The sequence below is a fragment of the Zootoca vivipara genome, chromosome 12, assembly GCF_963506605.1.
Source record: "Zootoca vivipara chromosome 12, rZooViv1.1, whole genome shotgun sequence".
Lineage (NCBI taxonomy): Eukaryota > Metazoa > Chordata > Lepidosauria > Squamata > Lacertidae > Zootoca > Zootoca vivipara.
The window spans coordinates 5326281-5351687 of NC_083287.1; the positions used below are offsets into that span (position 1 = coordinate 5326281).

The 25407-nt window shown below is 42.2% G+C and overlaps 1 protein-coding gene across 1 annotated transcript in view; it reads right to left on the bottom strand.

Moving 5' to 3' along the window:
- Window positions 1–25407, bottom strand: part of POU6F2 (POU class 6 homeobox 2) — a 303696-nt gene that overhangs the window by 17865 nt on the left and 260424 nt on the right. Inside the window, 1 exon segment of the mRNA XM_035129851.2 lies at window positions 14600–14746. Coding sequence (XP_034985742.1) covers window positions 14600–14746 — 147 coding nt within the window.

The window sequence follows — 25407 nt, forward strand, 5'->3', positions numbered from 1 at the left end:
GTCTCCATTTGTCTATATAGAAAAATAACTTTTGAAGTTTTTGTGTGTGTTAGAAATCCTTTCCTGGCCTCTTCTCTGAAGGGAAATATATCCCAGGAGGAAAATTGGAAGCCTGCCAAGCACAACACTAGCCAGAAAACACCCTGCGCCCATCGTAACGTTGGACAGGCTCGATTATGTCCTCGGTGCTCATATAGACATCATGGGAATGATTCCTGAACCTGAAACTGTACCCTGTGAATTGGCGAGTGGGGCAAAAGAGGAAACCCTGAAGTGACAGTAAGGAAGAAAAGTTTAATATGGTGCTATAATGGGAACTAACCAATCAATAAGACTAATTCCCTCTGCCAAGAGGCTGTGCTCTCCCAGTACAAACCTTCAGTGCCACATTATGTGAATTCACTTTTACTGTTTCCCTATCACTTTGAGTCTATCTGTCTGTCTGTCCATCCTCCTGAATAAGTCATGTCATGGCTTAATAAATATATCCTTGGGAAAGAGGACCAGGCCTCTACAGACTACGACTAACAAGTCAAAATTAAACTCCTTTTCCAGCTGGGCTGCAATGACCTATTTATACATTTTTCCTTGCCTTTTTCATCTATATATTTTTTATCTTTACGTTTTCCCTGGTAACTGGCCTCTCTCATCTCTCTCTAAACTGTCTCCCTGATGTCCTGATCACTCTCTGATCTATTTCTCTTCTCTTATCTCCTGGGTGGATGCTAATATGACACATCCAACCTCTAAAACAAACCATTTATTTTGAGAGCTGGCAATGTCACAGTATTTGATGCATCAAACATTAAAATGAATGTTTATTTGGATATTGTGCCTGGATATGAAATTACTTTTTTGAGAGATCTGTTTTTAAAATGGAGAGGCATTCTGTCCTCTTTCCCAAATCTGCTGCACAAAACATACAGATGAAAGGAATTGGGAGCATATGAGCTTTTTGTGAAATGGTGAAAAAAGACTGAGTAAAGGAGAGAGGAGCTACGCGGATAATATTTGCTCCAATCTACAAGGGGCTGCATGTATGAAAAGCAAGCTTTGACATGTGTTTGCCTGTTGGGAATGACATAGGCCAATGGCTACCATATGCATGATGTAAAGTATTATTGGCAGGTTCATGTCTTCAGATGAGGCCCTGCTTCCATCGCGTTACAAGAAGAGTGAGAGGGATGGGGTACTGATGTGCATTTGTTTAAATAATTATTTTTTTAAAAAATGAAACAAATTACCTCTATTTGTTTCATTCATTTTAGCTATAAAATATGAGTTGCTTTTAAAAAAATGAATTTTAGAATGAAAAAATACAATAGTGATTCTTATTTTTTTTAAATTTTTAAAAATAAACTTTATTTAAATATAATTTAAAATACATTCAGGACATACTCAAAGATAACACAAACATACCAAATAATAATATACAAAATCATATGTAAGAAATAATAATAAAATAATCTAAACACAAGGATAATCATCTGATGATGTAAGTAATCAGAAACAAAACCATAAGTGTTCTCAAAAGTACTTAAGCACTAAAAGAAAGAAGAAAAAGGAAACAGAAAAGAAAAGAAAAAGAAAAAAAAGGAAAAGGAAAAACAAGAAAAAACATACATTCATTCCATCACTCATATCCACAAATCCAATGTTGGTATCCTGTTAATTGATCAAAAATCCCGATCCCATATCTATAATCCTCCCACTAAAGACTTCCACTTATCTCTACCTCAGATTTCTCTAGATATCATTCTCTAGGCACTGCATTCCCAGTTCTGTATAATTAGCTAGACATTGTAGATGTCTAGCTACAATGGTGATTCTTTGTTGGGGGTTGATTAATTTTCCATTAGTTTCTGTCGGGATGCATTTGTCCTATATTTCAGAAATGTGGCGGATCTGATCCTTAGGGGTGGGACAGGAGAATGCCTGGGCTTTTCAGGCAGAAAGGGATGTAAATTCAGAAGTTACAAGTAGAAGAAATGCAGCTGGATCTCCCAATGGAATCACTTGAAAGGTTATCTCAGCTGTGCATCTTTTAAAATTTCTTATAAAATGGGGACCAATCCATATGGATTTTGGGAAACCTGATGCCCTGGGGGAGCTCGGTAGCCTGAAAATGTTACTCAGATGAAAAGCACCAAAGTCTGAAATTAAAAGACAAACTAAAATGATTGGGAATTGTGAAATTCTGAATTGTTGTTGAAAACAGATATGAAAAGGAAACAAATAATGAAACAGATTAAATTTTATTAAAAGGAAAAATTAAATAAGTAACTAAATGGACCCCCTGCCAGCACACCCTAGGATGGAGTACATGTTAGAGAGACATGTGCCTGGGAATGGTTGCATTGCATCTCCCAAATCTGTCACTGTTACTCCTGCAGCCCATCTCCCACAGGCTTTCTCCTCTATCAGAGTACCAGTACTCTGGTACCAGTACTCTGGTGAGTGGGGTGGGCTGCAGAATAAAATATAATCAGTGATGTCAGCACAAAATGCTGATGCTTGAAGGCCACCATTATCTGCCACCATTATCTGCTTTTAGATTTAGATCAACAGAATATTTTTTTAAACAAAATCATGTTTATTATGCCTACTCAGAAGCAAGTCCAAGTGAATTTAATGGGCCCTACTTCCAAGTCTGTATTGTATAAGATTGTAAGGTAAAGGTGAAGGTACCCCTGACCGTTAAGTCCAGTCGCGGACGACTCTGGGGTTGCAGCGCTCATCTTGCTTTACAGACCGAGGGAGCCGAGCCATTGTACAGCTTCTGGGTCATGTGGCCAGCATGACTAAGCCACTTCTGGAAACCAGAGAGGCGCACAGAAATGCCGTTTACCTTCCCACCGGAGCGGTACCTATTTATCTACTTGCACTTCGTGCTTTCGAACTGCTAGGTTGGCAGGAGCAGGGACCGAGCAATGGGAGCTCACTCCGTTGCGGGGATTCAAACCGCCGTCCTTCGGGGATTCAAACCGCCGACCTTCTGATTGGCAAGTTCAGTGATTTAACCCACAGCGCCACCCGCGTCCCTCTGCGTATAAGATTGTAAAGGTAAAGGGTAAAGGGGCCCCTGACCATCAGGTCCAGTCGTGCCCGACTCTGGGGTTGGGGCGCCGGCGTTTGTCCACAGACAGCTTCCGGGTCATGTGGCCAGCATGACAAAGCTGCTTCTAGCGAACCAGAGCAGCGCACGGAAACGCCATTTACCTTTGCGCTGGAGCAGTCCCTATTTATCTATCGGTACTTGCAGTTTGATGTGCTTTCGAACTCCTAGGTGCGTAGGAGCTGGGACTGAGCAACGGGAGCTCACCCTGTTGCAGGGATTCGAACTGCCGACCTTCTGATCAGCAAGCCCTAGACTCTGTGGTTTAACCCACAGCGCCACCTGGGTCCCCTGATTGGCAAGCCCCAGGTTCAGTGATTTAACCCACAGCACCACCCGTGTCCCTCTGCGTATATGATTGTAGCCTTTATCAATTCTGACTATGCTGTTAGAATTTTTTTTTTAAGTGTGCAGGAGGCTACTCAGCCATGGATTTTGCTCTGGTTCTTGGTCAGGTCTTTCGAATGCTAAAGACTTGGAAGTAAGAGTGAACAAGACCTCAGACTTCTGATCCAATGGAGTTTTCCCTTTTACCATTTATGAATGTAGCATTTACCTTTATGGGATCTCCTTTGCAATCAATACAACTTTGCACTATGAGTGTCTTTCACCATTGGCTGTTTGGCTAGGAGAAGACTGGACACCACAAGCATTCAAGCACCTAGGCGCTAAGGTAAATTGTATTGTTCTGTTAACACTCCCACCTGTGGAACTTAAAGAGGTGGTGGGAATGGTGAAAGTTATTATGTGAGGCCAGAGCAGAAACAGCCTCAGGCAAAGAGGGTCGTCCTAAGGCAGTGAGGGTAAAATGGGACCGAACAGCCTTAGAGGTACTCTGCCTCAGGCAAGTATATTGATTTTAAAACTCACTGAAGGGTAGCAACAACTTGGCCATGGTTATGCTCTTTAAGGATATGCAGCATACATTTCTTAGCCACACACAACGTGATTCAGATGCTGACAATAATTTAGCTTATTCCTAACCACATGGCAAGAGAGAGGCTATACCACAAAGTTTCACATTGCACTATATTTTTGCTTGTCTTGCCTCAGTGACCTTTTTTTTTTGGAAGAATTTCACTGGATGTCCCCATTCTGTTCCAGACACATGTAAGAAAACAGGAATTTTTTTTACAGGAATTTTAAATTCCCCTTTTAGGAACCACTAATTATGTTTATGAAACACTTAATTACGGAAAAGTGTTTTATGAATGCTGCTGAAGCACCAGCATCCTTTTCCCCTCACAGGACTGAAGGCAGCTTAGAGATAAAAATAAGAACAGCTAAAAACATAGAAAACAACAACAACCGAAAAACAATTATGTAAGCACAACATAATTATGGATACCTACGGTACTCACAGCATTTTTATTTTTATGAAAAGTACAAAGTTGAAAAAGAAGGCCCTGGTGTTTTTGTTCTGAAACAATGGAACTGAAGGCAGCAGCCACAGACTGAATCAACACATGATTCTGCCTTTATATATATAAAAAACTCTGTACATAGAAAGTTTTCATACAACCCTAATTGCACCCATTGCGCTTGATTTGTTCTTCCCCATTGCCCATAACTGGAATGCAGACAGGTGGCAGAGCAACACACCTGCATTACCACCACTTACCTTGAAGGACCTGGTTCTAGTGAAAATTTGCAGCTGCACCACTCCTTCCCAAAGCTCTAAGCAGACTCACCACCTTTAGACTCTGGTAGTAAATTCACAAAGGCTGCAGTCCTATGCATTGAACCAGTGGGGTTTTTTTGAATGGGCACTTTTAGGGCTAGGTGCAAGGATGACCTTGCTTGGCATTATGTAGTTGGGTAAGGTAACGGTAAAGGGACCCCTGACCATTAGGTCCAGTCGCGGACGGCTCTGGGGTTGCGGCACTCATCTCACGTTATTGGCTGAGGAAGCCGGCGTACAGCTTCCAGGTCATGTGGCCAGCATGACAAAGCCACTTCTGGCGAACCAGAGCAGCGCACGGAAACACCGTTTACCTTCCCACTGTAGCAGTACCTATTTATCTCCTTGCACTTTGACGTGCTTTCGGATTGCTACGTTGGCAGGAGCAGGGACTGAGCAACGGGAGCTCACCCTGTTGCGGGGATTCAAACTGCCGACCTTCTGATCGGCAAGCCCTAGGTTCTGTGGTTTAACCCACAGCGCCACCCATGTCCCGCTATGTAGTTGGGTAGCTATGCCCAATTACAAAATAAGCATGTGTTCTATCAGTTAAGCAGGGAACCTACATAGATGTTGTTTCTTTTCAAAACAGGAGAAAATTACAATTGGGAAAGGATCAGGCCTTTTGCTTTTTCTGTGTTTTGAAGCACAAAGCAAGCAAAAGCTGTTTCCAGTTCTGGTGAAAGTGATTTTAAAGCAAATACGTTCACTTATGGTCTGCAGGTAACAGCATTGGGCTGGGGACAGTATCATTTTTAAGAGTTGAAAATGACTTCAGAAGAGGGGCATCACTTTCCATGTTGTGCAGATATGTTTCTTTCGTCCCACTATTGCCACGGATCAAAGAGGTTTCCAAAACACAAGAACCTGTGAATGCTGCATAGCAAATGAATAAATTATATGAATGTATCCACAACATGGGTGGAGCTGTGGTCTAAACCACAGAGCCTAGGGCTTGCCGATCAGAAGGTCGGTGGTTCGAATGGCGTGAGCTCTCGTTGCTCGGTCCCTGCTCCTGCCAACCTAGCAGTCTGAAAGCACATAAAAGTGCAAGGAGATAAATAGGTATCACTCCGGCGGGAAGGTAAACAGTGTTTCCGTGTGCTGCTCTGGTTCGCCAGAAGCGGCTTAGTCTCTTGGAGGGGGGGATCACTTTGCCTGAAAATGCATCAACTTGAAAATTTCATTTGGGGTAGTTCCATTGACTGCTGTGGAACTACTCCAGAGTGTATTGCCGTGCCTGCATCCTTGTTATTCAATGAAAGTATTTCTGATGCTACAAGAAAATAAAAGCAATTGTGAGGAAACAGGACACAGGCACATTAAAAGTGGTAGCCCAGAGTCTCTTCAAAAGAGATATGCTTTGGTACTTTACAAATCCATCCATAAAGAGAGTCAGGTCCTATTTTGTAATGCTTCCCACTCTTTTTTATTGCACATGACATATTATATTGTACCATGCAGTGCATGGTGACAAAAATTCCCCATCTTATTTAATTGTGATCCCTTCACTGGGTTTGAAAGGGGATGCTTTATTTCCTTTGCTTTAAAATTTACTAGCTTTTTAGCTGATGAAGTATTTTATTTCATTAGTTGGGAGTTAATGCTTTACCAAAAAGCAGCAGCAGGTTGGGGGAGACATATAGATATTATATATATAAAAGGAACGAAAAGGCCCTTGGCTGTGTTAGGAAGGCCTGGGACAGAATAATACACTTTAATAATGAGGGATAGAGCTACGGCTTTTTGCTGATGGCTGTGACCGGCTCTGTGACCTGATTATGTCGCAGAGTGTCAGCAGCTGAGACACTACAAAAGCAAGTGCATCCCATCAAATCTATCTCCATTGTAATCACTCTTGCTGCTGAGAGGCTTGTTAGGAGCAGAGAACCATCAGGCCTTATTAGCACCATTTACCATCAAGATGCTCAGGGAGCCAATGGATGCCCTCTCTTTGGAATAATGAGAAGCAAAGTACTCCCATTATCAAACTGGATCAACGACACCACCCTGCATGCTTAGCCCATGAGCTAATTGTGGATTAAATCTCTCTGAAGGCAGTTAATGTTTGCTAATTAGTGGGAGCCTTGCATGAGGTGCTTTTCTCAGGAAGATTTTCCTATTGATGCATAGGTTCAGTGCAAATAAATTCTGTGACGTAACACCCATGAGTCTTTTGCTGATTACTTTTTCTTTTTTCTTTCAATTGCAGGAATATTCAAAACAATTAGTTTTTTTTAAACTTGCACAATAACAGTCAATTAGCTGATAAAATTAGCTAGTAATACATGTGTTACTTTAAACCATGCATGAGGGCACTGCCTAGCAATCTAGCCAGCACTTGTTCGTATGCCTCTTTGTCTAAGTTAACTCTACCCCTAAAAGCTGAGCCATTCTGTTTGCTATTCTCTTCAGACAATAGGTCTGCTATTTCTCTACTATTATCATCCTGTACATTGTTCCTGCATGAACAAAGCCTTTGAACTCCAGAAACTCTAAGTGATTACTTCAGTCTAATTCACCTAAGCTGCAAGGTCTGCTAACAAAAATGAATATTGTTATTCTCTTAAGAACAATTGGTTAATTATTAAAATGAGCCAATCGTAGAAACCAGCCTGCAGCCCTTGTGTAAAACATACATACTGTCATTGAAGTTAAGTGGATTACTGAAATGTAAGGATGGGAGAGGATGAATTGCATTTATCAGTGAAAACAGCAAATCTGGTAATATTTTTAAGGAATCCTCAGTGCAGTTGTGCATCCAGGTGTCTTCCTTTAAAACCTATCATTTTGGATAACCACTGGATACATACATACCATTTGCAAACTGATGAGACTCGTGTGAAGGAAAACATAATTTGTTCTTTTCTGCATTTCTGTAATTATTCAAGTAGACGTATTCTTGATATCCAGTAAATCTATCCTCTTTTGATCACACGTGGATGTTCTACCAATTCTCATCCAGATGTCATATAGCCCAGTCCCAGTGCTATTTAGAAGTGACTGGTGAACTAATATTTCCCATGCCCCAAAGAAGTTTTAGAACATTCTTTCAACAAAACTTTGCAACTTATGGGAATTTGAGAACAGCTCCTGTAGATAAGCCAAATGGTTCATTAGAATAGTTGCATTAGTCCTAATCCCTTTGTGGTACAAAAAGAGGGACAAATCATTTCTTTGGATAGTGTTTGCTTGACCTGTTTCCTTTTCCAGAAAATTAAAACAGATCATTATTCGAATTAATGAATGTGACTTGTGAAAAATTAAGCCATGAATGTAAAACTAAAGGTCTCATCCATGTGTCTTGCTCACCACAATGCTATACCCCAGCATCCCCCCAACATGGTGCCCTCCTGTTCATGGCTGTGCTGGCTGGGACAGATGGAGTTGTGGTCCAAATCTTAGGGAGGGCACCAGGTTGTCAAAGATTGCTGTACACAAGCTGTTTTCTCTGGAATGGCCATCATTTGTTTCATTCATTTTTTATGGAGAACCTAAAAACTGATGCTGCCAAAGTGTTGCATTTCAGTGCTGTCAGTGCTTTTTCAGACCCTTTAAAAGGAAAAAATACCCAACTGCAACATCAAGCTCTCCAGTGCAGTCTGGCAAAATTATGTTGCCAGTTAGCAGGGACCCTAAATAAGCTGCTTCCTTCTTGCCCCTTTCTTTTACAGCATTGTCTGTCCTTTCATTACATACTTCCTGTTCACTTGCTTAGAATTCCTCCATAGCTAGAAAAAAAGGCTGGGTTTGCACACCACTTTAAACTATTGTTTAAAATAAATTAGCCATAATTTAATATGAATAAGCACCCTGCACAAAAGCACACTTTGCTCCTCCCTGACGTCTTCCTCCATCGTGACAGGGAGGCAAGAGAGGTTGCTTTCGAGTTATGTGTGAACCAGCACACATAGCTTGCTTCCCCCAACCAAACCATGAACAGTAAGCTAAGAACGAACCTTGGCTTCCCGTTTATGGTTTGTTTGTGGGAAACAAACCTTGAGCACTCGTTCACAACCTCTGGCTTATTGGGATAGCTCAGCCAATAGAGCATAAGACTCTTAATCTCAGGCTCATGGGTTTGAGCCCCATGTTGGGTATAAGATTTCTGAATGGCAGGGAATTGGACTATATTACCCTTGTGGTCCCTTCCAACAGTTCTATGATTCTATGATTTACCCTGGCTAAGGACAGGCAGCAGTGTGGGGAGGAACACTGTTTTAATTGCTGTGTTGTTTTAATGGGATTGTTTCATTGCACATTTTACTCATGAACATTTATATTTTGTTTTAATGGGATTGTTTTGTGGCATATTTCAATCATAATTTATTTTAAATTATTCTGTATTTAGACAATGTTGTGCAACTGGTTTTTTATGATTTTAGAGTCATCTGGGCATTGAGCAGTACTGTACATAAACGAACAACAACAGCAAAACACATGTGATTTTAGCAATGTGCTACGCATTCACTTTAAGCCACTTTAAGCTGCGACTCTCTCCTTTCCACAACATTCCAGCCATGCAAATATCAAAGGTTTCTACACACAAACACATTTGCACACACATTCCCTCCATCATCCACCAGGCAAGTAGCATTATCACAGCTCAAGGATCAAGCCATTCATGATAAAATGGGCCCAGGATGTTGGCCGTACGATAATGATGGATGATGGATGAGTGGGAAACCCTCTGGAAGAACAACATGAGGTTCACTACATCGTATACCATTAAAGAAAACATGTTCAAAATGTTTCACCGCTGGTACCTCACACCATCCAAACTTTCTAAAATGTATAAGAGTATATCAGACTGCTGTTGGAAGTGTGGGGAAACGAGAGGCGATTTCATGCATATGTGGTGGGGATGCCGTATAGTTAAAGACTTCTGGAATTCTGTATACGAAGAAATGAAAAAAATCTTTCGAACAACATTTCTAAAAAGGCCAGAGGCATTTCTTCTGGGAATCTTGAGTAAAGATATACCTGTTAAATATAGAGAGATTTTCTTGTATGCGACAGTCGCAGCCCGGTTGCTAATAGCTGCAAATTGGAAAGGGGACATACCTCCAACAGTAAAAGAGTGGCAAAATAAATTGTTAGATTTTGTGGAATTGGCTCCATTAACAGATAATCTAAGGGGAAATACAAAACAGGCGTTTGTGAAAAAGTGGGATATGTTTAAAAGATACCTGCAAGAAAATAATAATAACAATGTAATTTCCATGGCAGCCTTGGAATGACTGGCTTATAACATAAACTCATAACCTATAAGATTTGTTGGTATGATTGGATTTTTAACGTACAAAAGAGATAATAAGAAGACGAAGAGGAAAGTATGTCATAGCTGCCAAGTCTCCCGTATTCCCTGGGAAACCCCCGTTTTTCCAGCTGTCCCCAGCCGAAAAAACGGATTTTTTTGTTTTTCCCCGGTTTAGTCTGGCGAGACGGCCATTTTGGAACTGGGTGGAGCATGCTCAGAAGCGACTTTTGATGCTGCTCTGCCCAGTTCCAAAATGGCTGCAGCGCGACTTCTGGTGCGACAGCCATTTTGGAACAGGGCAGAGCAGCATCAAAAGTAGCTTCTGAGCATGCTCCGCCCAGTTCCAAAATGGCGGCAGTGCTACTTCCGGTCTGCTACTTCCGGTCCAGTCCCTTATTTCTCAGGCCGGAACTTGGCAGGTATGAAGTATGTACATTAGCAACACAGATGAGGCGCGCTCCGGGAGGTGACGGGAAGTCAATATTTTTAATTTAATTCATTAGGTTTGTTTGATGATTAATGTTATTTGAGATTTTTGATTTATGTATTCGTGATTTACTACCAAAAAATTGAAAGAAGGAAAGAAGAAACAGATATGCTGAAAATGTAACAAATGTAACAAATGTTTAATGATATAGGAGTAAAGAGGTGTATGTTTATATGATTGTACAAGAAATATTATAATAAAGGTGAACTTTTGACAAAAACAACAACAAACCATCAAGCCATTCAAACTTGAGGAGGCTGCAGAGTAGGGCCAGTGAGGGATTCCGACTGGAGAAGGGACACAGCCTGGGAAGAGTTTTGTGGGTTGGAGAGGCCCAGAGGTCTCATCAGCACCAGAAGGCATGGACAATGGTCAGTGGAAAATGGTAGTTATAGTTCCCACTCCAGAGCTTTAAAAATGTGTTAGTGTCATGTGAAATTTATCCTGAAAACCTAACTAACTTTTAATGAAGGCATTTGCACGTTGGCAGTGCTTGGCTTGCTGCCGTTTTCTCTTTTTAGACTGTCTGTGGTTGCAGTTGAATTAATTATAGTTGTGATTTTAGCACAATGAACAGTAGTTTCATTTTTAATTAGATTTGAATATGCAAGCCCAGTATATGAGAAGTAGGGTAGAAATAACACAAATAAAATCAAGTGGGCAACTTTTTTTAAAGCCCATGAAACACCCACCACAATACAGTCGTACCTCGGGTTACGAACACCTCGGTTTGCGAACAGTTCGGGTTACGAACTGCGCAAACCCGGAAGTGTTTTCGCTGCGTGCGTGTGCGCAGAAGCGGTGTGCGTGGTCTGCGCATGCGCAAAGCGCAAAAATCACGAAAATTGCGCTTTGCGCATGCGCAAAATGGCGCTTTGCGCAGTGTTCGGGTTACGAACTTTTCGGGTTACGAACTGTGATCCAGAACGGATCATGTTCGTAACCCGAGGTATTACTGTAGATCTCTCTTTCAGGGATCTAAAACGTAAAGACAAATGATGCAGAATGGCACCCTAAATTTATTAAAAGAAGCCCTTCACATAGATTTTCAACTGTTGCATGGCTTCTGGATTCTTGCATGAATAGTGTTCTACTCCCTACTCTGTCGAGTGTTGTAGTTTTGCAGAAGTGAAATTCTGCTAACCCCTGAAACCTGTGGGATTACCAGATTTGTTTTATAAAATAAATATTCAGTGCGACTGTAAGTCTCTTACACGCTGTTATTCAAACACAGAAATCTGTTCACCCAACAGTTTACCACCACATTCCAATTATTTGCCTTCCTGGGAGAGCCTGAAAAAAGTGTGAGGGAAAAACCCCTTGACTGACAAACTGCCATTGTTTTATATCCGAGCCTTAAATTTACGTCCTGCTGCCTAGTGCTTCCTGTGAGAGGAGAGTTTGCACTATTTCTGAAGCACAGATATAAACAAGCAACGTTTCTAGATGGAACTGACCTGACTATGAGTTATAGGTATTATAACCAACTTTTCTTCCATTCCAATACTCTGCCCCAAACAGAAATCTTAATAGGCTTTTGAGAGCCTCCATTTAAAGCTGGCTGCATAAAATGATCCTTTGATGAAAAGGGATTGAAACAAGGGTTAAAGTAGACACTGAAAGGTTATTGTAGAGGGCACAATGGTCGTGCAATCCTCCTTTAATATGTGTGGTGTGCACCTGCGATAAGATGATTCATTAGATAAGGCCTCACTTTGACAAGCTCCATCGTTCAACCCTCGGGGTAGTGATGGAACAATTCTGTACCCACCCAGTAAATATAACAAGGTCAGCATTTTTTCCTTGTGGGACTTGTATGATGAGGAGAGTGAGCTCCAGATGTATCTTTGCTTATGCTCTATGTTAATAATAAGTTTTCAAAAAGCAAACCCCAAAACATAATGCTTGAGGATACTCCTTTTAATATTTAAACACACTGGACAGAATAAATAAATGCCACTTCTGTCTCAGATAAGTAAATTGGTGATATCAAAGCACAGAGAAGAAGAATTTATTGCTTCTTCATTTTTGAATTATATGTCAATAACTGAGGAAGCACAAAAACTATACTGATTTCAATGATTGTCAATAATGATACTCCGTGCTTTTTTTCGGGGGGGGGGGGCAGGGGTATGCATACCCCCTAAACATTTTGTGAATCTAAGTTTGGCCTCATTGAGGGGCAGTATTTCAATATGAGTAGGAAAATGAGAGTACCCCTAAACATTTTTTAAGAAAAAAAAGCATTAATGATACTATAGCTATGATTTCAAGTTATTAAAAGTAATGCTGGGAATAAACATTTACAAGAGGTTGGAGGGGTTTTGGGGTGCCTGTGTGAGGTCCCCCCACCATGGTTAATAGAATACTGGGAAATTCTGTTTAATTAGTGGGCTTCAGTGATGGTATGACTATTATATGAAGAGAAGTAATATCAAGAAGAATTATACAAATGAGGGGGTATGTCATTTACTTGCAATCGAGGCTGCTAAAAGACTCCTTGAGGAGAATTCATTAGCTTGCTCTCCACCTAGGCCCAAGGGACACAGCTTAATTCTGGAAGAGAAGGAGATGCCGAGTTATGTGCAGTGGGTTGGAAAACTACATGTTGCTTCATGTTCCTGGGGAAGTAAAGGATTGCCAGACCAGGGAGGCCTTTAGCAGCTCCTTTAGGTCTGGTGTAGATGCTCCATCACATGTGGGTAGGATTATGGTGAACAATTAAAATAACAATTAAACAATTAAAATGGAGTTAAATACTAAAGGCTAGTCCATGGCTCTAGTGCAGTTTTCTTTGCTTCATACCTGGTCTTTATTATAGGAAAGAAGCAGGACATGCGATAAAAGGAACTGTGGAGTGGTCCTATTCAATGTTGTAGCCAGTAAACCATCCCACTCAAATCACCAGCTGAGCTTGCTATGAGACAGTGATTTCAATAAAGTTATCTGATCTCATCACATGCTTAAAGGTACTTAAAGGTATGTCACCTACATGTGATAAGGGTAAAGGTATAGGTAAAGGAACCCCTGACTGTTAGGTCCAGTCGCGGATGACTCTGGGGTTGCGCGCTCATCTTGCTCTATAGGCCGAGGGAGCCGGCATTTGTCTGCAGACAGCTTCTGGCTCATGTGGGCAGCCAGTGGCGTCGCAACGGGGGGGGGGGAGTGCGCTCCCAGTGGCACATCTCCAGGGGTGACAAGGCAGCGCCCCACCAGGGCGGCGTGAGCAGCCATCGCGCAGCCACAGCCACATGTAGAGGATCCTCTGTTTGCGGCTGCCCCTCCCAGCCTCCCTCCCTCCCTCCCTGGCTCGCCGTAAGCGGCTCCTGCTTTGCCGCTTTACAGCGAGCCAGAGAGGGGCAGACGGGAGCCACGGCTTCCCCCTCCCTCCCCCCCTCCCCCTGCTGTAAAATGGCAAAGCAGTTGCCGCTTACAGTGAGCCGGGACCCCCCCCTCCCATCCTCCCTCCCCCCGGCTCGCTGTAAGTGGCACCCGCTTTGCCGCTTTACAGCGAGCCGGGGAGGGAGGGAGGGGGACGGACGGGAGCTGTGGCTCCCAAGAGGACGCAGCTTTGCCAGCCCCACAGCAAAGCGGCGTGGGGGAGTGACCAAAAAATTCCGTACCGGGTACCACCTGCACTTACTACGCCTCTGTGGCTAGCATGACTAAGCCGCTTCTGGCGAACCAGAGCAGCGCACGGAAACGCCGTTTACCTCCCCACTGTGCTTTCGAACTGCTAGGTTGGCAGCAGCAGGGACCGTGATAAGGGCAGGTAGCAGCTATTGTGCCCTTGTATGGCCTGCAGCACACACACAGAGAGAATATATTGTGTGATGAGAGGCCTAAACACATACATTTGTAGGTACTGTATGAAGCATAGTCCTTGTATTAAGAGCTGCCACTTTAAAGAGGACTGGACTGAAGAATGATTTATTTAAGTCTACTCACCCACTAATATATGTGCAGCTAGAAATTGCGGTCATGCATAAGGAGTTCATTTCTACCCCAAATCAATATGCCATATGAATTCACTATTTCCTCCTGTCTTCCACTCACCTGTCCTTGTGCATTAGTGACTAGTTGACCTGTGACCCCCTGTAGACCGGAGAGTGCATTGCCAAAGGCCTGCGAGCTGGCTATGGAGCCCATGGCGGCTGCCGCTGCTGCTGCCGCTGCTTGGCTTGCTAGAGGATTATTAACCAGCTGGAAAAAAAGGAAGAAAAGAGCAATGCGTAAGGCCACTCATATCGTAGCTACATACCTATATACTGCTAATAGATCTTAGGATATCAGCATGATGGGAAAGTACCGTTGATCTGAAAAATCTCACGGTGTTTGGAGAGCCTGTTAGATTATGCATTATCAGCCAGTTTGATCCCAAACTCTTTACAAGTCCTGCTAGGATCAGCTGAAATGATTCCACATGAAGTGAATCATGGTCAAGTGGAACACGCACAAAGAATCTTTTCCAACTGCAGGGACTTCTTCACAGGAGGGTTGTTGTTTAAATTTATATAGCTGCCCTTCATCCGAGGATCACAGGATGGCTTACAGTATAAAAACACAAAAATACATAACATAATAACAAACAAAACAATACCCCCCCACCATGGTTTAAAAGGCCATAGGTTGTTTAACTGGCCAAATGCTGGGACAAGAGGAATATTTTTGCCTGGCACCTAAAGAGATGTAATGAAGGCGCCAGGTGAGTCACTGCGGAAAAGGCCCATTCTCACATTGCCACCCTCTGAGTGGCACCCATGGAGGAGGCACATGAAGAAGGACCTCAGATGATGATTGCAGAGTCTGGAGAGGTGGTCCTTGAGTTATTGTGGTCATGAGCTGTTTAAGGCTTTATAGATCAAAGCCAGCACTTTGAATTGGGCCTGGAAGCTAATTGGCAGCCAGCGCAGTCAGACTAGGATCGGTGTAATATGCTCAAACCATCTTGCCCAGAATTCTGCACCAGCTGAAGTTTCCAAGCCATCTTCACAGGCAGCCCTACACATATTGTATTGGAGTAATCCAGTTTAGACGTTAGCAGAGTATAGACAACAGAAGTTAGGCTATCTCTCCCCAGATAGGGGTACAGCTGGGCCAGCAGCCAAAGCTGATGGCAAGCACTCTGTGCCACTGAGGCCACCTGAGCCTCAAGCAATGGATCCAATGAGTGGGTTAAACCACAGAGCTTAGGGTTTGCCGATCAGAAGGTCGGCGGTTTGAATCCCCGTGATGGGGTGAACTCCCGTTGCTCAGACCCTGCTCCTTCCCACCTAGCAGTTCACCCCTCCCAGCCTCCCTCCCTCCCCGGCTTGCCTTGGAGCGAGTGGGTGCCCAAGTTTACCCGCTCCTTCTGAGGGAGCGTAGCCCAGGGGTCTCCAATGTCTCGGGTGACAATCACACCGTGTGCCAGAGGGTGGGGGAGCGCGTGCTCATACACATGCACATACACTATTTCCGGTGCACTTATGGGTCAGAGGAGCACTGGAAATAGCTTGTGCACAAAGGCCTCCTCCAACCCAGATGTGCACCGGAAATAGCATTTGCTCACGACGCCATTTTCGGTGCACATCTGGGTCGGAGGAGGCCCGTGCGCATCTGCACAAGTTCTTTCTGGTGCTCCTCGGACCCGGAAGTGGGTCCCCGTGCTGTTAAGAGCGGGCGGCAGCGGGGGTTGCCATGGGCCGGATAAATGAGTCCCTCAGGCCTTATCTGGCCCCCGGACTGTAGATTGGTGAGAGCAGGCAACCTCCCATCCATTTGTAAAACCACCCACTAACAGAGCCTCAGTTTTATCTGGATTGAGCTTCGGTTTGTTGGCTCTCATCTAGTCCATTACTAAGGCAAGACAACAGTCCAGCACTTCCATTGCCTCACCTGCAGATATAAAGAAGTAGGGCTGTGTGTTTTCAGCATATTGCTGACAATGTACCCCAAAACTCTGGATGACCCCACTTAGTGGTTTCATGTAGATGTTAAATAGCATGGGGATGAAATTGAGCCCTGAGGAACTCCACATTGAAAGCTCCACGGGGCTGAAAAGCATTCTCCAAGTATCACCCTCTGGAAGCAACCATCCAAGTAAACACGGGAACCATCACAAAGCAGTGCCAGCCACTCAGACAGCCGCTTAATTCTCACTAAATTTTAGTAAGTTAGTATTATTATTTTATTAATTGCCTTGTAAACCACCACCTCAAGGTGATTTACACAGAAAATAGTTAAACACAGTTTAAAATACAAAACAAATAAGACGAAAACCCTGAACAATATTCTGTTTTCTTAAAAGTACTGTGCACAGTTGTTTGACACAGGAAATTTGCGGCTTCCTAGGATTATCTAATCTAAGGACCCAGGTGGCGCTGTGGGTTAAATCACAGAGTCTAGGGCTTGCTGATCAGAAGGTTGGCGGTTCGAATCCCTGCAATGGGGTGAACTCCCGTTGCTTGGTCCCAGCTCCTGCCCACCTAGCAGTTTGAAAGCACATCAAAGTGCAAGTAGATAAATAGGGACCGCTCCGGCGGGAAGGTAAACGGCGTTTCCGTGTGCTGCTCTGGTTCGCCAGAAGCAGCTTTATCATGCTGGCCACATGACCCGGAAGCTGTCTGCGGACAAACGCCGGCTCCCTCGGCCTATAGAGCAAGATGAGTGCCGCAACCCCAGAGTCGGACACGACTGGACCTGATGGTCAGGGGCCCCTTTACCCTTTACCTAGGATTATAATAATCAATTCACATGTTATTTAATACTCTTTCCTACTAAAGATAGGAAACCTGTTTTTGCATTTAAATTTAGTAGCTTAACATCATAGAAATATGTAGACCGTAATATCAAAAGGTTTGGTTTTCCCAGTGACTTTAAAAATAGCTGGTTTTCACAGATATCTGCTCATTATATACATTTGTTGTGGCCGAGATATTTGCTGTCTAAATCTACTTAAAATCAAATCTACTGCTCTCAGGAATAAGTTCTGATAGGGATATTGCTGATGCAACCTGACTTGATTCAATATGAATTGACACAACCTGAGGTGATGAGAACAGCATATCCTTCAACATACATCCTGGTTCCACTCATTATGTGGCAAAGATTATGGGTGGTCTCCAGCCATTTTTAGTGTGATCAAATTAGAAACCTAACCAAAACCCAAAGCAGCCGAAACAAGTGATTTCCAGCTGTAAATGTATTTAAGCACCATTATTTTTAAAAGTGTTCTTTTGCGAGGATGTTGTTGCAAATCCACATATGCTGATAACGTATGATTAGGATAAAAATGTGATAGAAGAAAGTTAAGGAATGCTTTGGGCAACCGGTCTAGACTCACATTATCAGGGGAAAGGGATGCATATTTTCTGGACAAATATGTAAGTTGATAAATTACTAAGAAAAGAATAATATATTTCCGCTCAGTCTGCTAACATGGTCAATGCACAGAAGAGAGTCGTAGCTAATTTCCTGTTGAGAGCAATGTATATACAGTATATGCAAAAATCTTGATCTGTTTGAGATTCCCTAACTGTGTATCTTTGGCTCAGATCATCAGCTTCTTACAGCAAAATTCAAGCTTAAACTGAAGAGAGTAGGAAAAACCACTGGGCCAGTAAGATACAATCTAACAGGTTTAAGGATTTAGATTTGGTGGAACAGAGTGCCTGAAGAACTATGGATGGAGGCTCGTAACATTATACAAGAGGCAGAAACGAAAACCATCCCAATGAAAAGGAAATGCAAGAAAGCAAAGTGGCTGTCCAACAAGGCCTTACAAATAGCGGGGGAGAGAAGGCAAGCAAAATGCGAGGGAGATAGTGAAAGATACAGGAAACTGAATGCAGATTTCCGAAAAATAGCAAGGAGAGACAAGAGGGCCTTCTTAAACAAGCAATGCAAAGAAATAGAGGAAAACAACAGAATGGGAAAAACCAGAGATCTGTTCAAGAAAATTGGAGATACGAAAGGAACATTTCGTACAAAGATTACCATAATAAAGGACAAAAGTGGAAAGGACCTAACAGAAGCAGAAGACATCAAGAAGAGGTGGCAAGAATACACAGAGGAATTATACTTGAAAGATATGGATGTCTCGTACACCCCAGGTAGTGTGGTTGCTGACCTTGAGCCAGACATCCTGGAGAGTGAAGTCAAATGGGCCTTAGAAAGCACTGCAAATAGCAAGGCCAGTGGAAGTGATGATATTCCAGCTGAACTATTTAAAATTTTAAATGATGATGCTGTTAAGGTGCTACACTCAATATGCCAGCAAGTTTGGAAAACTCAGCAGTGGCCAGAGGATTGGAGAAGATCAGTCTACATTCCAATCCCAAAGAAGGGCAGTGCCAAAGAATGCTCCAACTACCGCACAATTGTACTCATTTCACATGCTAGCAAGGTTATGCTTAAAATTCTACAAGGCAGGCTTAAGCAGTATGTGGACCGAGAACTCCCAGAAGTGCAAGTTCGATTTTGAAGGGGCAGAGGAACCAGAGACCAAATAGCAAACATGTGCTGGATTATGGAGAAAGCTAGAGAGTTCCAGAAAAACATCTACCTCTGCTTCATTGACTATGCAAAAGCCTTTGACTCTGTCGACCACAGCAAACTATGGCAAGTTCTTAAAGAAATGGGAGTGCCTGATCACCTCATCTGTCTCCTGAGAAATCTCTATGTGGGACAAGAAGCTACAGTTAGAACTGAATATGGAACAACTGATTGGTTCAAAATTGGCAAATGAGTACGACAAGTATATTGTCTCCCTGCTTATTTAACTTATATGCAGAATTCATCATGCGAAAGGCTGGACTACATGAATCCCAAACCGGAATTAAGATTGCCGGAAGAAATATCAACAACCTCAGATACGCAGATGACACAACCTTGATGGCAGAAAGTGAGGAGGAATTAAAGAACCTTTTAATGAGGGTGAAAGAGGAGAGTGCAAAATATGGTCTGAAGCTCAACATCAAAAAAACCCCCAAGATCATGGCCACTGGTCCCATCACCTCCTGGCAAATAGAAGGAGAAGAATTGGAGGCAGTGAGAGATTTTACTTTCTTGGGTTCCATGATCACTGCAGATGGTGACAGCAGTCACGAAATTAAAAGACGCCTGCTACTTGGGAGAAAAGCAACGACAAACCTAGACAGCATCTTAAAAAGCAGAGACAAAGGTCTGTATAGTTAAAGCTATGGTTTTCCCAGTAGGGATGCATGGAAGTGAGAGCTGGACCATAAAGAATGCTGATCGCCGAAGAATTGATGCTTTTGAATTATGGTCCTGGAGGAGACTCTTGAGAGTCCCATGGACTGCAAGAAGATCAAACCTATCCATTCTGAAGTAAATTAACCCCGAGTGCTCACTGGAAGGACAAATCCACTTCATGAGAAGAGAAGACTCCCTGGAAAAGACCCTGATGTTGGGAAAGATGGAGGGCACTAGGAGAAGGGGACGACAGAGGACGAGATGGTTGGACAGTGTTGTCGAAGCTACCAACATGGGTCTGACCAAACTGCAGGAGGCAGTGGAAGACAGGAGTGCCTGGCATGCTATGGTCCATGGGGTCAAGAGTCAGACACGACTAAACGACTAAACAACAACAACAATCGTGTATCTTATTTTGTATGTTAATTGATTGTTTCATTGTGAGATCTGTTGACTGTAATCAATGAATCCATTGATTGACATACATTTTAAAATGTATTATATCTAAGGCATTTCATGTGTATACCTAAAAAGGCAAAGTGTCATTGCAGGCCATTGGTAGTGTTTGGGTGCCACCTGATGAATCAGGGCACAGGGTTAATGGCAAGATCTTTGTTGGGCTGGGTCCTTCCTTCATTTTCCAGCTTTTCAGACCTTCATACTAGTCATCTATCAGAGCACTGTACAGTAACAAACACAATTTCTTAAGTCATACTATAAGATGGCCAGGCAGCGATACTAACCATATAAGAGTGTATCTAACTAACATCCATGGTGCTGGGTCAGAATTATGTCTGGGGCCGACACACAAAATAAGCACAATACCTGTGATGTAGCGCTGGCACACTTGTGTGTGTGCAACTTCCTGGTGGTGCTTCGATGATGCACTAACTCAGGCGAAACAAAATGTACAAAAATTCCAATTCTGATTTTATTTGAATATTGTGCAAACATTCACTCACCACTGTGCCTGCAGCTGTTGCTTTGGCACCCTCAGCTGTTCCCAGGGGTGCCAACGTGAATAAAATAATTGATCACATGATGCAGTGCACACACATAATTTGAATGGGAATGCCCATCAACTTTGTGGGGGCCCGGCCCCCTCAAATATTTTATTGTGGGGGCCTAAACCCCCATGGCCCTAGGAGATGGCTCCTATGGCTGTTCCTGTTTCCTCCCTGGATCTGCCATATGAGTGATCCTACAAAGATCCCACAAGATCGATACAATCAAGGATTATATCAATGAGGATGTCATTGTAGGAAAATGAAGGCAACTGAAAAGGAAGATAAGTGAGGTCAATGTGAATGAATAAATGAATATTTATGAACTGAAAAACTGCCAAAAAGGTGAGCTGTTTAGAATTCTGTGAAAAACTGAGTAGTTTTGACTCAGCTTCAGGTAAAATGGGAACGAAGTTAGAATCCAAATATACAAATACAGTGGTACCTCTACTTACGAATTTAATGCGTTCTGAACGCACATTCGTAAGTCGAAAAAATTGTAAGTCGAATCCCATAGGAATGCATTGGGAGAAAAAATTCGTAAGTAGAAGCAACCCTATCTAAAAATTCATAAGTAGAAAAAATCCTATCTAAACCACACCCAAGATGGCGGACGGAGCTCCATTCATAAGTAGAAACATTCGTAAGTAGAGTTATTCATAAGTAGAGGTACCACTGTATGTATACAATTCTTTGTCAACAAAAAACCCCCACCCTATTTGTTTTTTGTGCTAATTAGAACGATATTGTCACAGGCTGCAATTTTTGTTCAGCTGTAGAGGCTGAATGTCAACAGGGGCCGCAGGCCTCCCGCATATGAATGATTCTGCTATAACTGGAGCTGTATATGAAGGGAATGCCCAAGGATTGATGTGGAAATTGTTTCCACAGAGAACCCTCCCTCCTCTGCAGACGTTCATGAGATTCAATGCCAGCAAGACACCTACTGCCAAAATGAGCTATAAGTCCCGCTACGGATGCTGCTCTGTCAGGGGTCTATTAGAGATGCTACATAGGGCTTACAGTTACTGGGTAGGGTTGGGACCAGTTCAATTTCAGGCCTTAACAACAAGGTAATTTCAGGTGGAGTTTTGTTAAAGCTATTTTAAGAAGCTCAGGAAACAGCACACCAGGTGTTCTGAATTCTTAGTGTTCTTGAATCCTTAATGTATCTTGTGCCACTTCTATCTGTCACCCATTGACGCTCCGAAGCTGCATTTATTTAATTTCTTTTACTGTATTTTACTCTTGTCAGCTTTGTTCAGTCAAAGCCACAATTTGGAAATCTTTTGATGAGGACGGTTGCAGCATGAGCAGAGCACCCCTGAGAGCATGAGTGTCAGATCAGGGTCAGTGTGGGGAAAGTAGTGGTTCCTTGCTCCCTGGGCCATCATTACCGTTAATCCGAGGAGGGAAATGAAGGTTTGTCAATCCAGCCAGAAAGCTATAATGAGTAACTTGGCAGCTGCATCTTTTCAAACTGGAGGACAGGTGAACCACAGGACACAATAGTATGCCACTTTCCCATGATTTCTGGATCACCTCAACGTTACTGGCTCAGCAACCTGTGAGGACATGACTGGCGGCTGATGGGAGTTAAGAGCCCGGCAATATCTAGAGAGCAACAGACTCTTCCTTGACCAGGTACAGCTGCAAAATATAACATTTTATGCCTGTTTTAAGTGCATTATACAAATGGGACACTAGATGGTGATGGTGAGCTAATGGCAAATTCGATATATTTTTTAAAAAATCATTTTCACAGCCTTTTTTAAAATACATGCTAGATTCCATCCTAGGTTGAGTAACTGTATTGAACTCAGCTTCTTCAGATAGGTGGAAATGGACTGATATGTTAGGCAAGTGGCACGTAAATTGGGCACAAGATCTGCAGCAGGTAATTAGTCTGGTGGCACAAAGGGAGCATCTTGTGACTTCCTTCAATGACCAGTTAGGCAGAATGAAGGCTGTAGGTTTGGGAATCTTCATTTAGCTTCTTAGGTCAGGGGTCCCATGTTGGTGTGTGAGAGAAAATCTGAGCTGTAATTCCTGTAGTTCTCTCTAAGCTGTGATCCTGGTGAGGAAGCAGGGAACCAGGTGTTTGGAGACCCTGATATCATAGCAATATAAATACTCTTGGGATAACGAAAGGAAGAATGATGATCCAATATGGGTACTGTACCACAGGTGGACTTGAGCAAAAGCAGCCAAAATTAAAAATGGCAAACTATCTTTCCCACAGCAAATCTGAAAATCTGTAACAAGCTGAAAATCTGTAGGTTTTTCATTAAATCTCACATTATTGCCTTACCGTTCACAAAATCTTGCGCTTCCACAAGGCACTGTTGATAGACAGCTGAATTTCTTCATGTATCTACTCTTTCCTACTTTTATACCTTGACCAGAATCACACAAAATATTTATGGACCCTTTAGGCAATCTTTTGCACTTTATAAAACAAGGATATTTTTGTGGTAAAAAATAATAAAAGCTCTAAGTTTCTCTCAGGTGTGATTTTGATGACTTTCAAGTGGATGAAAACATGCAGTGATCACAATAAAATGTGGGGGTTTTTTATTTAAAGGTTGGGTATATACAGATTAAGGGCCCTTTGGCTTCATATGTACTATAGATATTAACATGGTAGAGCCATTTATAATCCCAGTACCTGTAAGAGAGACTGATGTTTTATGAGTTTGTACCTGGTATTTATCTACACTCTCAGTATGTTTTGTTTTCCTTTTAGCGTACCTCAGAAATAACTCCATTGAAGGTAGAGAAGTTCCAGGGTCACAATGGGAAGGGACATTGGGAATGCATGCACACGAAAGTTCATACCTATGGCAAACTTAGTTGGTCTCTAAGGTGCTACTGGAAGGAATTTTTTAAATTTTTTTGTTTCGACTACGTCAGACCAACATGGCTACCTACCTGTAATGGGAAGGGAATAACCCAATAAATTGCAAGGGCCTTACTCCCCTTAGAAATACCTTAATAAGTAGCAGTGTAATCGTATGGACTTCAGTGGACCTAAATCACTTGGATATGAGCATGAAGCGAGAATTGTTTTTATTGTGTGAGGCACAGTGAGGGGAATCATTGCTACCTCAAGCACAATGATGTTTCTCTCAGGCTCACGGTCTATATCAACATGGCACTTGACCATACCCTTTTGCATTCCCTTTAGATCCTTTCTCACTTTGATTTGTGGTCACATATTCAGACTTGAGGTGTTTTAAAGTCTTGTGTATAAGTAAGCGGTGGTGTTTCAAGAAAGAAACCACACAGCAAACGGTGTGCATGTAAACATTGTTATGTCTACATGGATTTCAGTCTCAACCATGACATAGTAACTTGTACAACCTCAATTATGCTTGTGAGAGCTCAATAAAGGCAGGCTTTGGCAGCAAAAGACATTGCTTGCTTGTACAACAATTCAAATCCTTTCCTTGTAATACAGAAGAACAAGAGCCAAATTTTTATCCTCAGAACTGAAGAGAGAACATGACCTCATGTAGTTAGCAAGGGGGGGGGGACTTGAGGTAACTCTGAAAACAAAGAATAGTTATTGCGAGGAACAGTCGCTGCCTCAGTAAAACTTCCTTTTATCGCCCACATTTTTGTCTCCTAATTGTAGTTTCCAGTACCAGTGAATGCCACAGACACCGAATGTTCATAGTCAGCCATATTTAATTTCAGTAACATCACTTTATGCTAGGCCCCTATCTTTGGGAATAGTGGTCCCTGCCTTGCAAAACAAAGAAGGGTGTTAATATGGCTTTGTACTGACATGAACTTGTAAAAGTAGACATAGGTGGAACTTTCTAGTGGAAATTGAAACAAGAGATGTGATCCTTTGGGTAATTTGGAATGCTTCTCAACAAGGAAGTATTTTTATGCTGAGTAATACTTTAACCTCAGAAGATAAGGTGGGGTAAAACTAAACGAATAAAAATGAATTTACCAGTAAATTCATAAAGTACAGTATTTCAAAGTAATGGGTGTGATGCAAAGCTTTTAAAGTCCAATTACTTTCTATGCAGAGTTAAATATATGTGTTTAGCACTCTCTCATTGAAATCAATAAAACTTCCAAGTAAAAGTCTGATTGGATCGTGGCTGGAATATGCCCAGTGATGATTGTATAGTATCACCCTGTAGTTTGAAAGAGTCGTATTAAGCATTTCTCCTTTCTTGCATACATTATATTTAAGGAAATATTTTATTCATTTCACTCCATAAAAAGCTGCAAAGTTTATAACTACTTTGAGATTACTTGGTATGATGTCACTTTATGACAATTTTAAATATGTGGGAAGAGTCTTTCTTTTATTGGTTCCAAAGAAAAAAAGCTAAAATTATGCTAAGCAAATACCATATGCTGATGAAATCAAATTATCTTTCAATCAAAAATGGTTCTACATTCATCTACATTTCTCTTCAATGTGATCTTTCAAGAATTTTGCAAATTTGCAAAATAGCAACAAATCAAAGTACCTTGCAAATAGCTTTATTGTAGAGAGAAATTTCCTCATATCTAGAATCAGATTCTTGTTCTGCCCAGTAATCAAGCTGAAAGAACCAGCTGAATAACACTGATGCAATTCTTTGGTTTTTCTGCTTTTCATAGAGGATTAAGGTCTGGAAACCTAATTTGCTCTGCTAA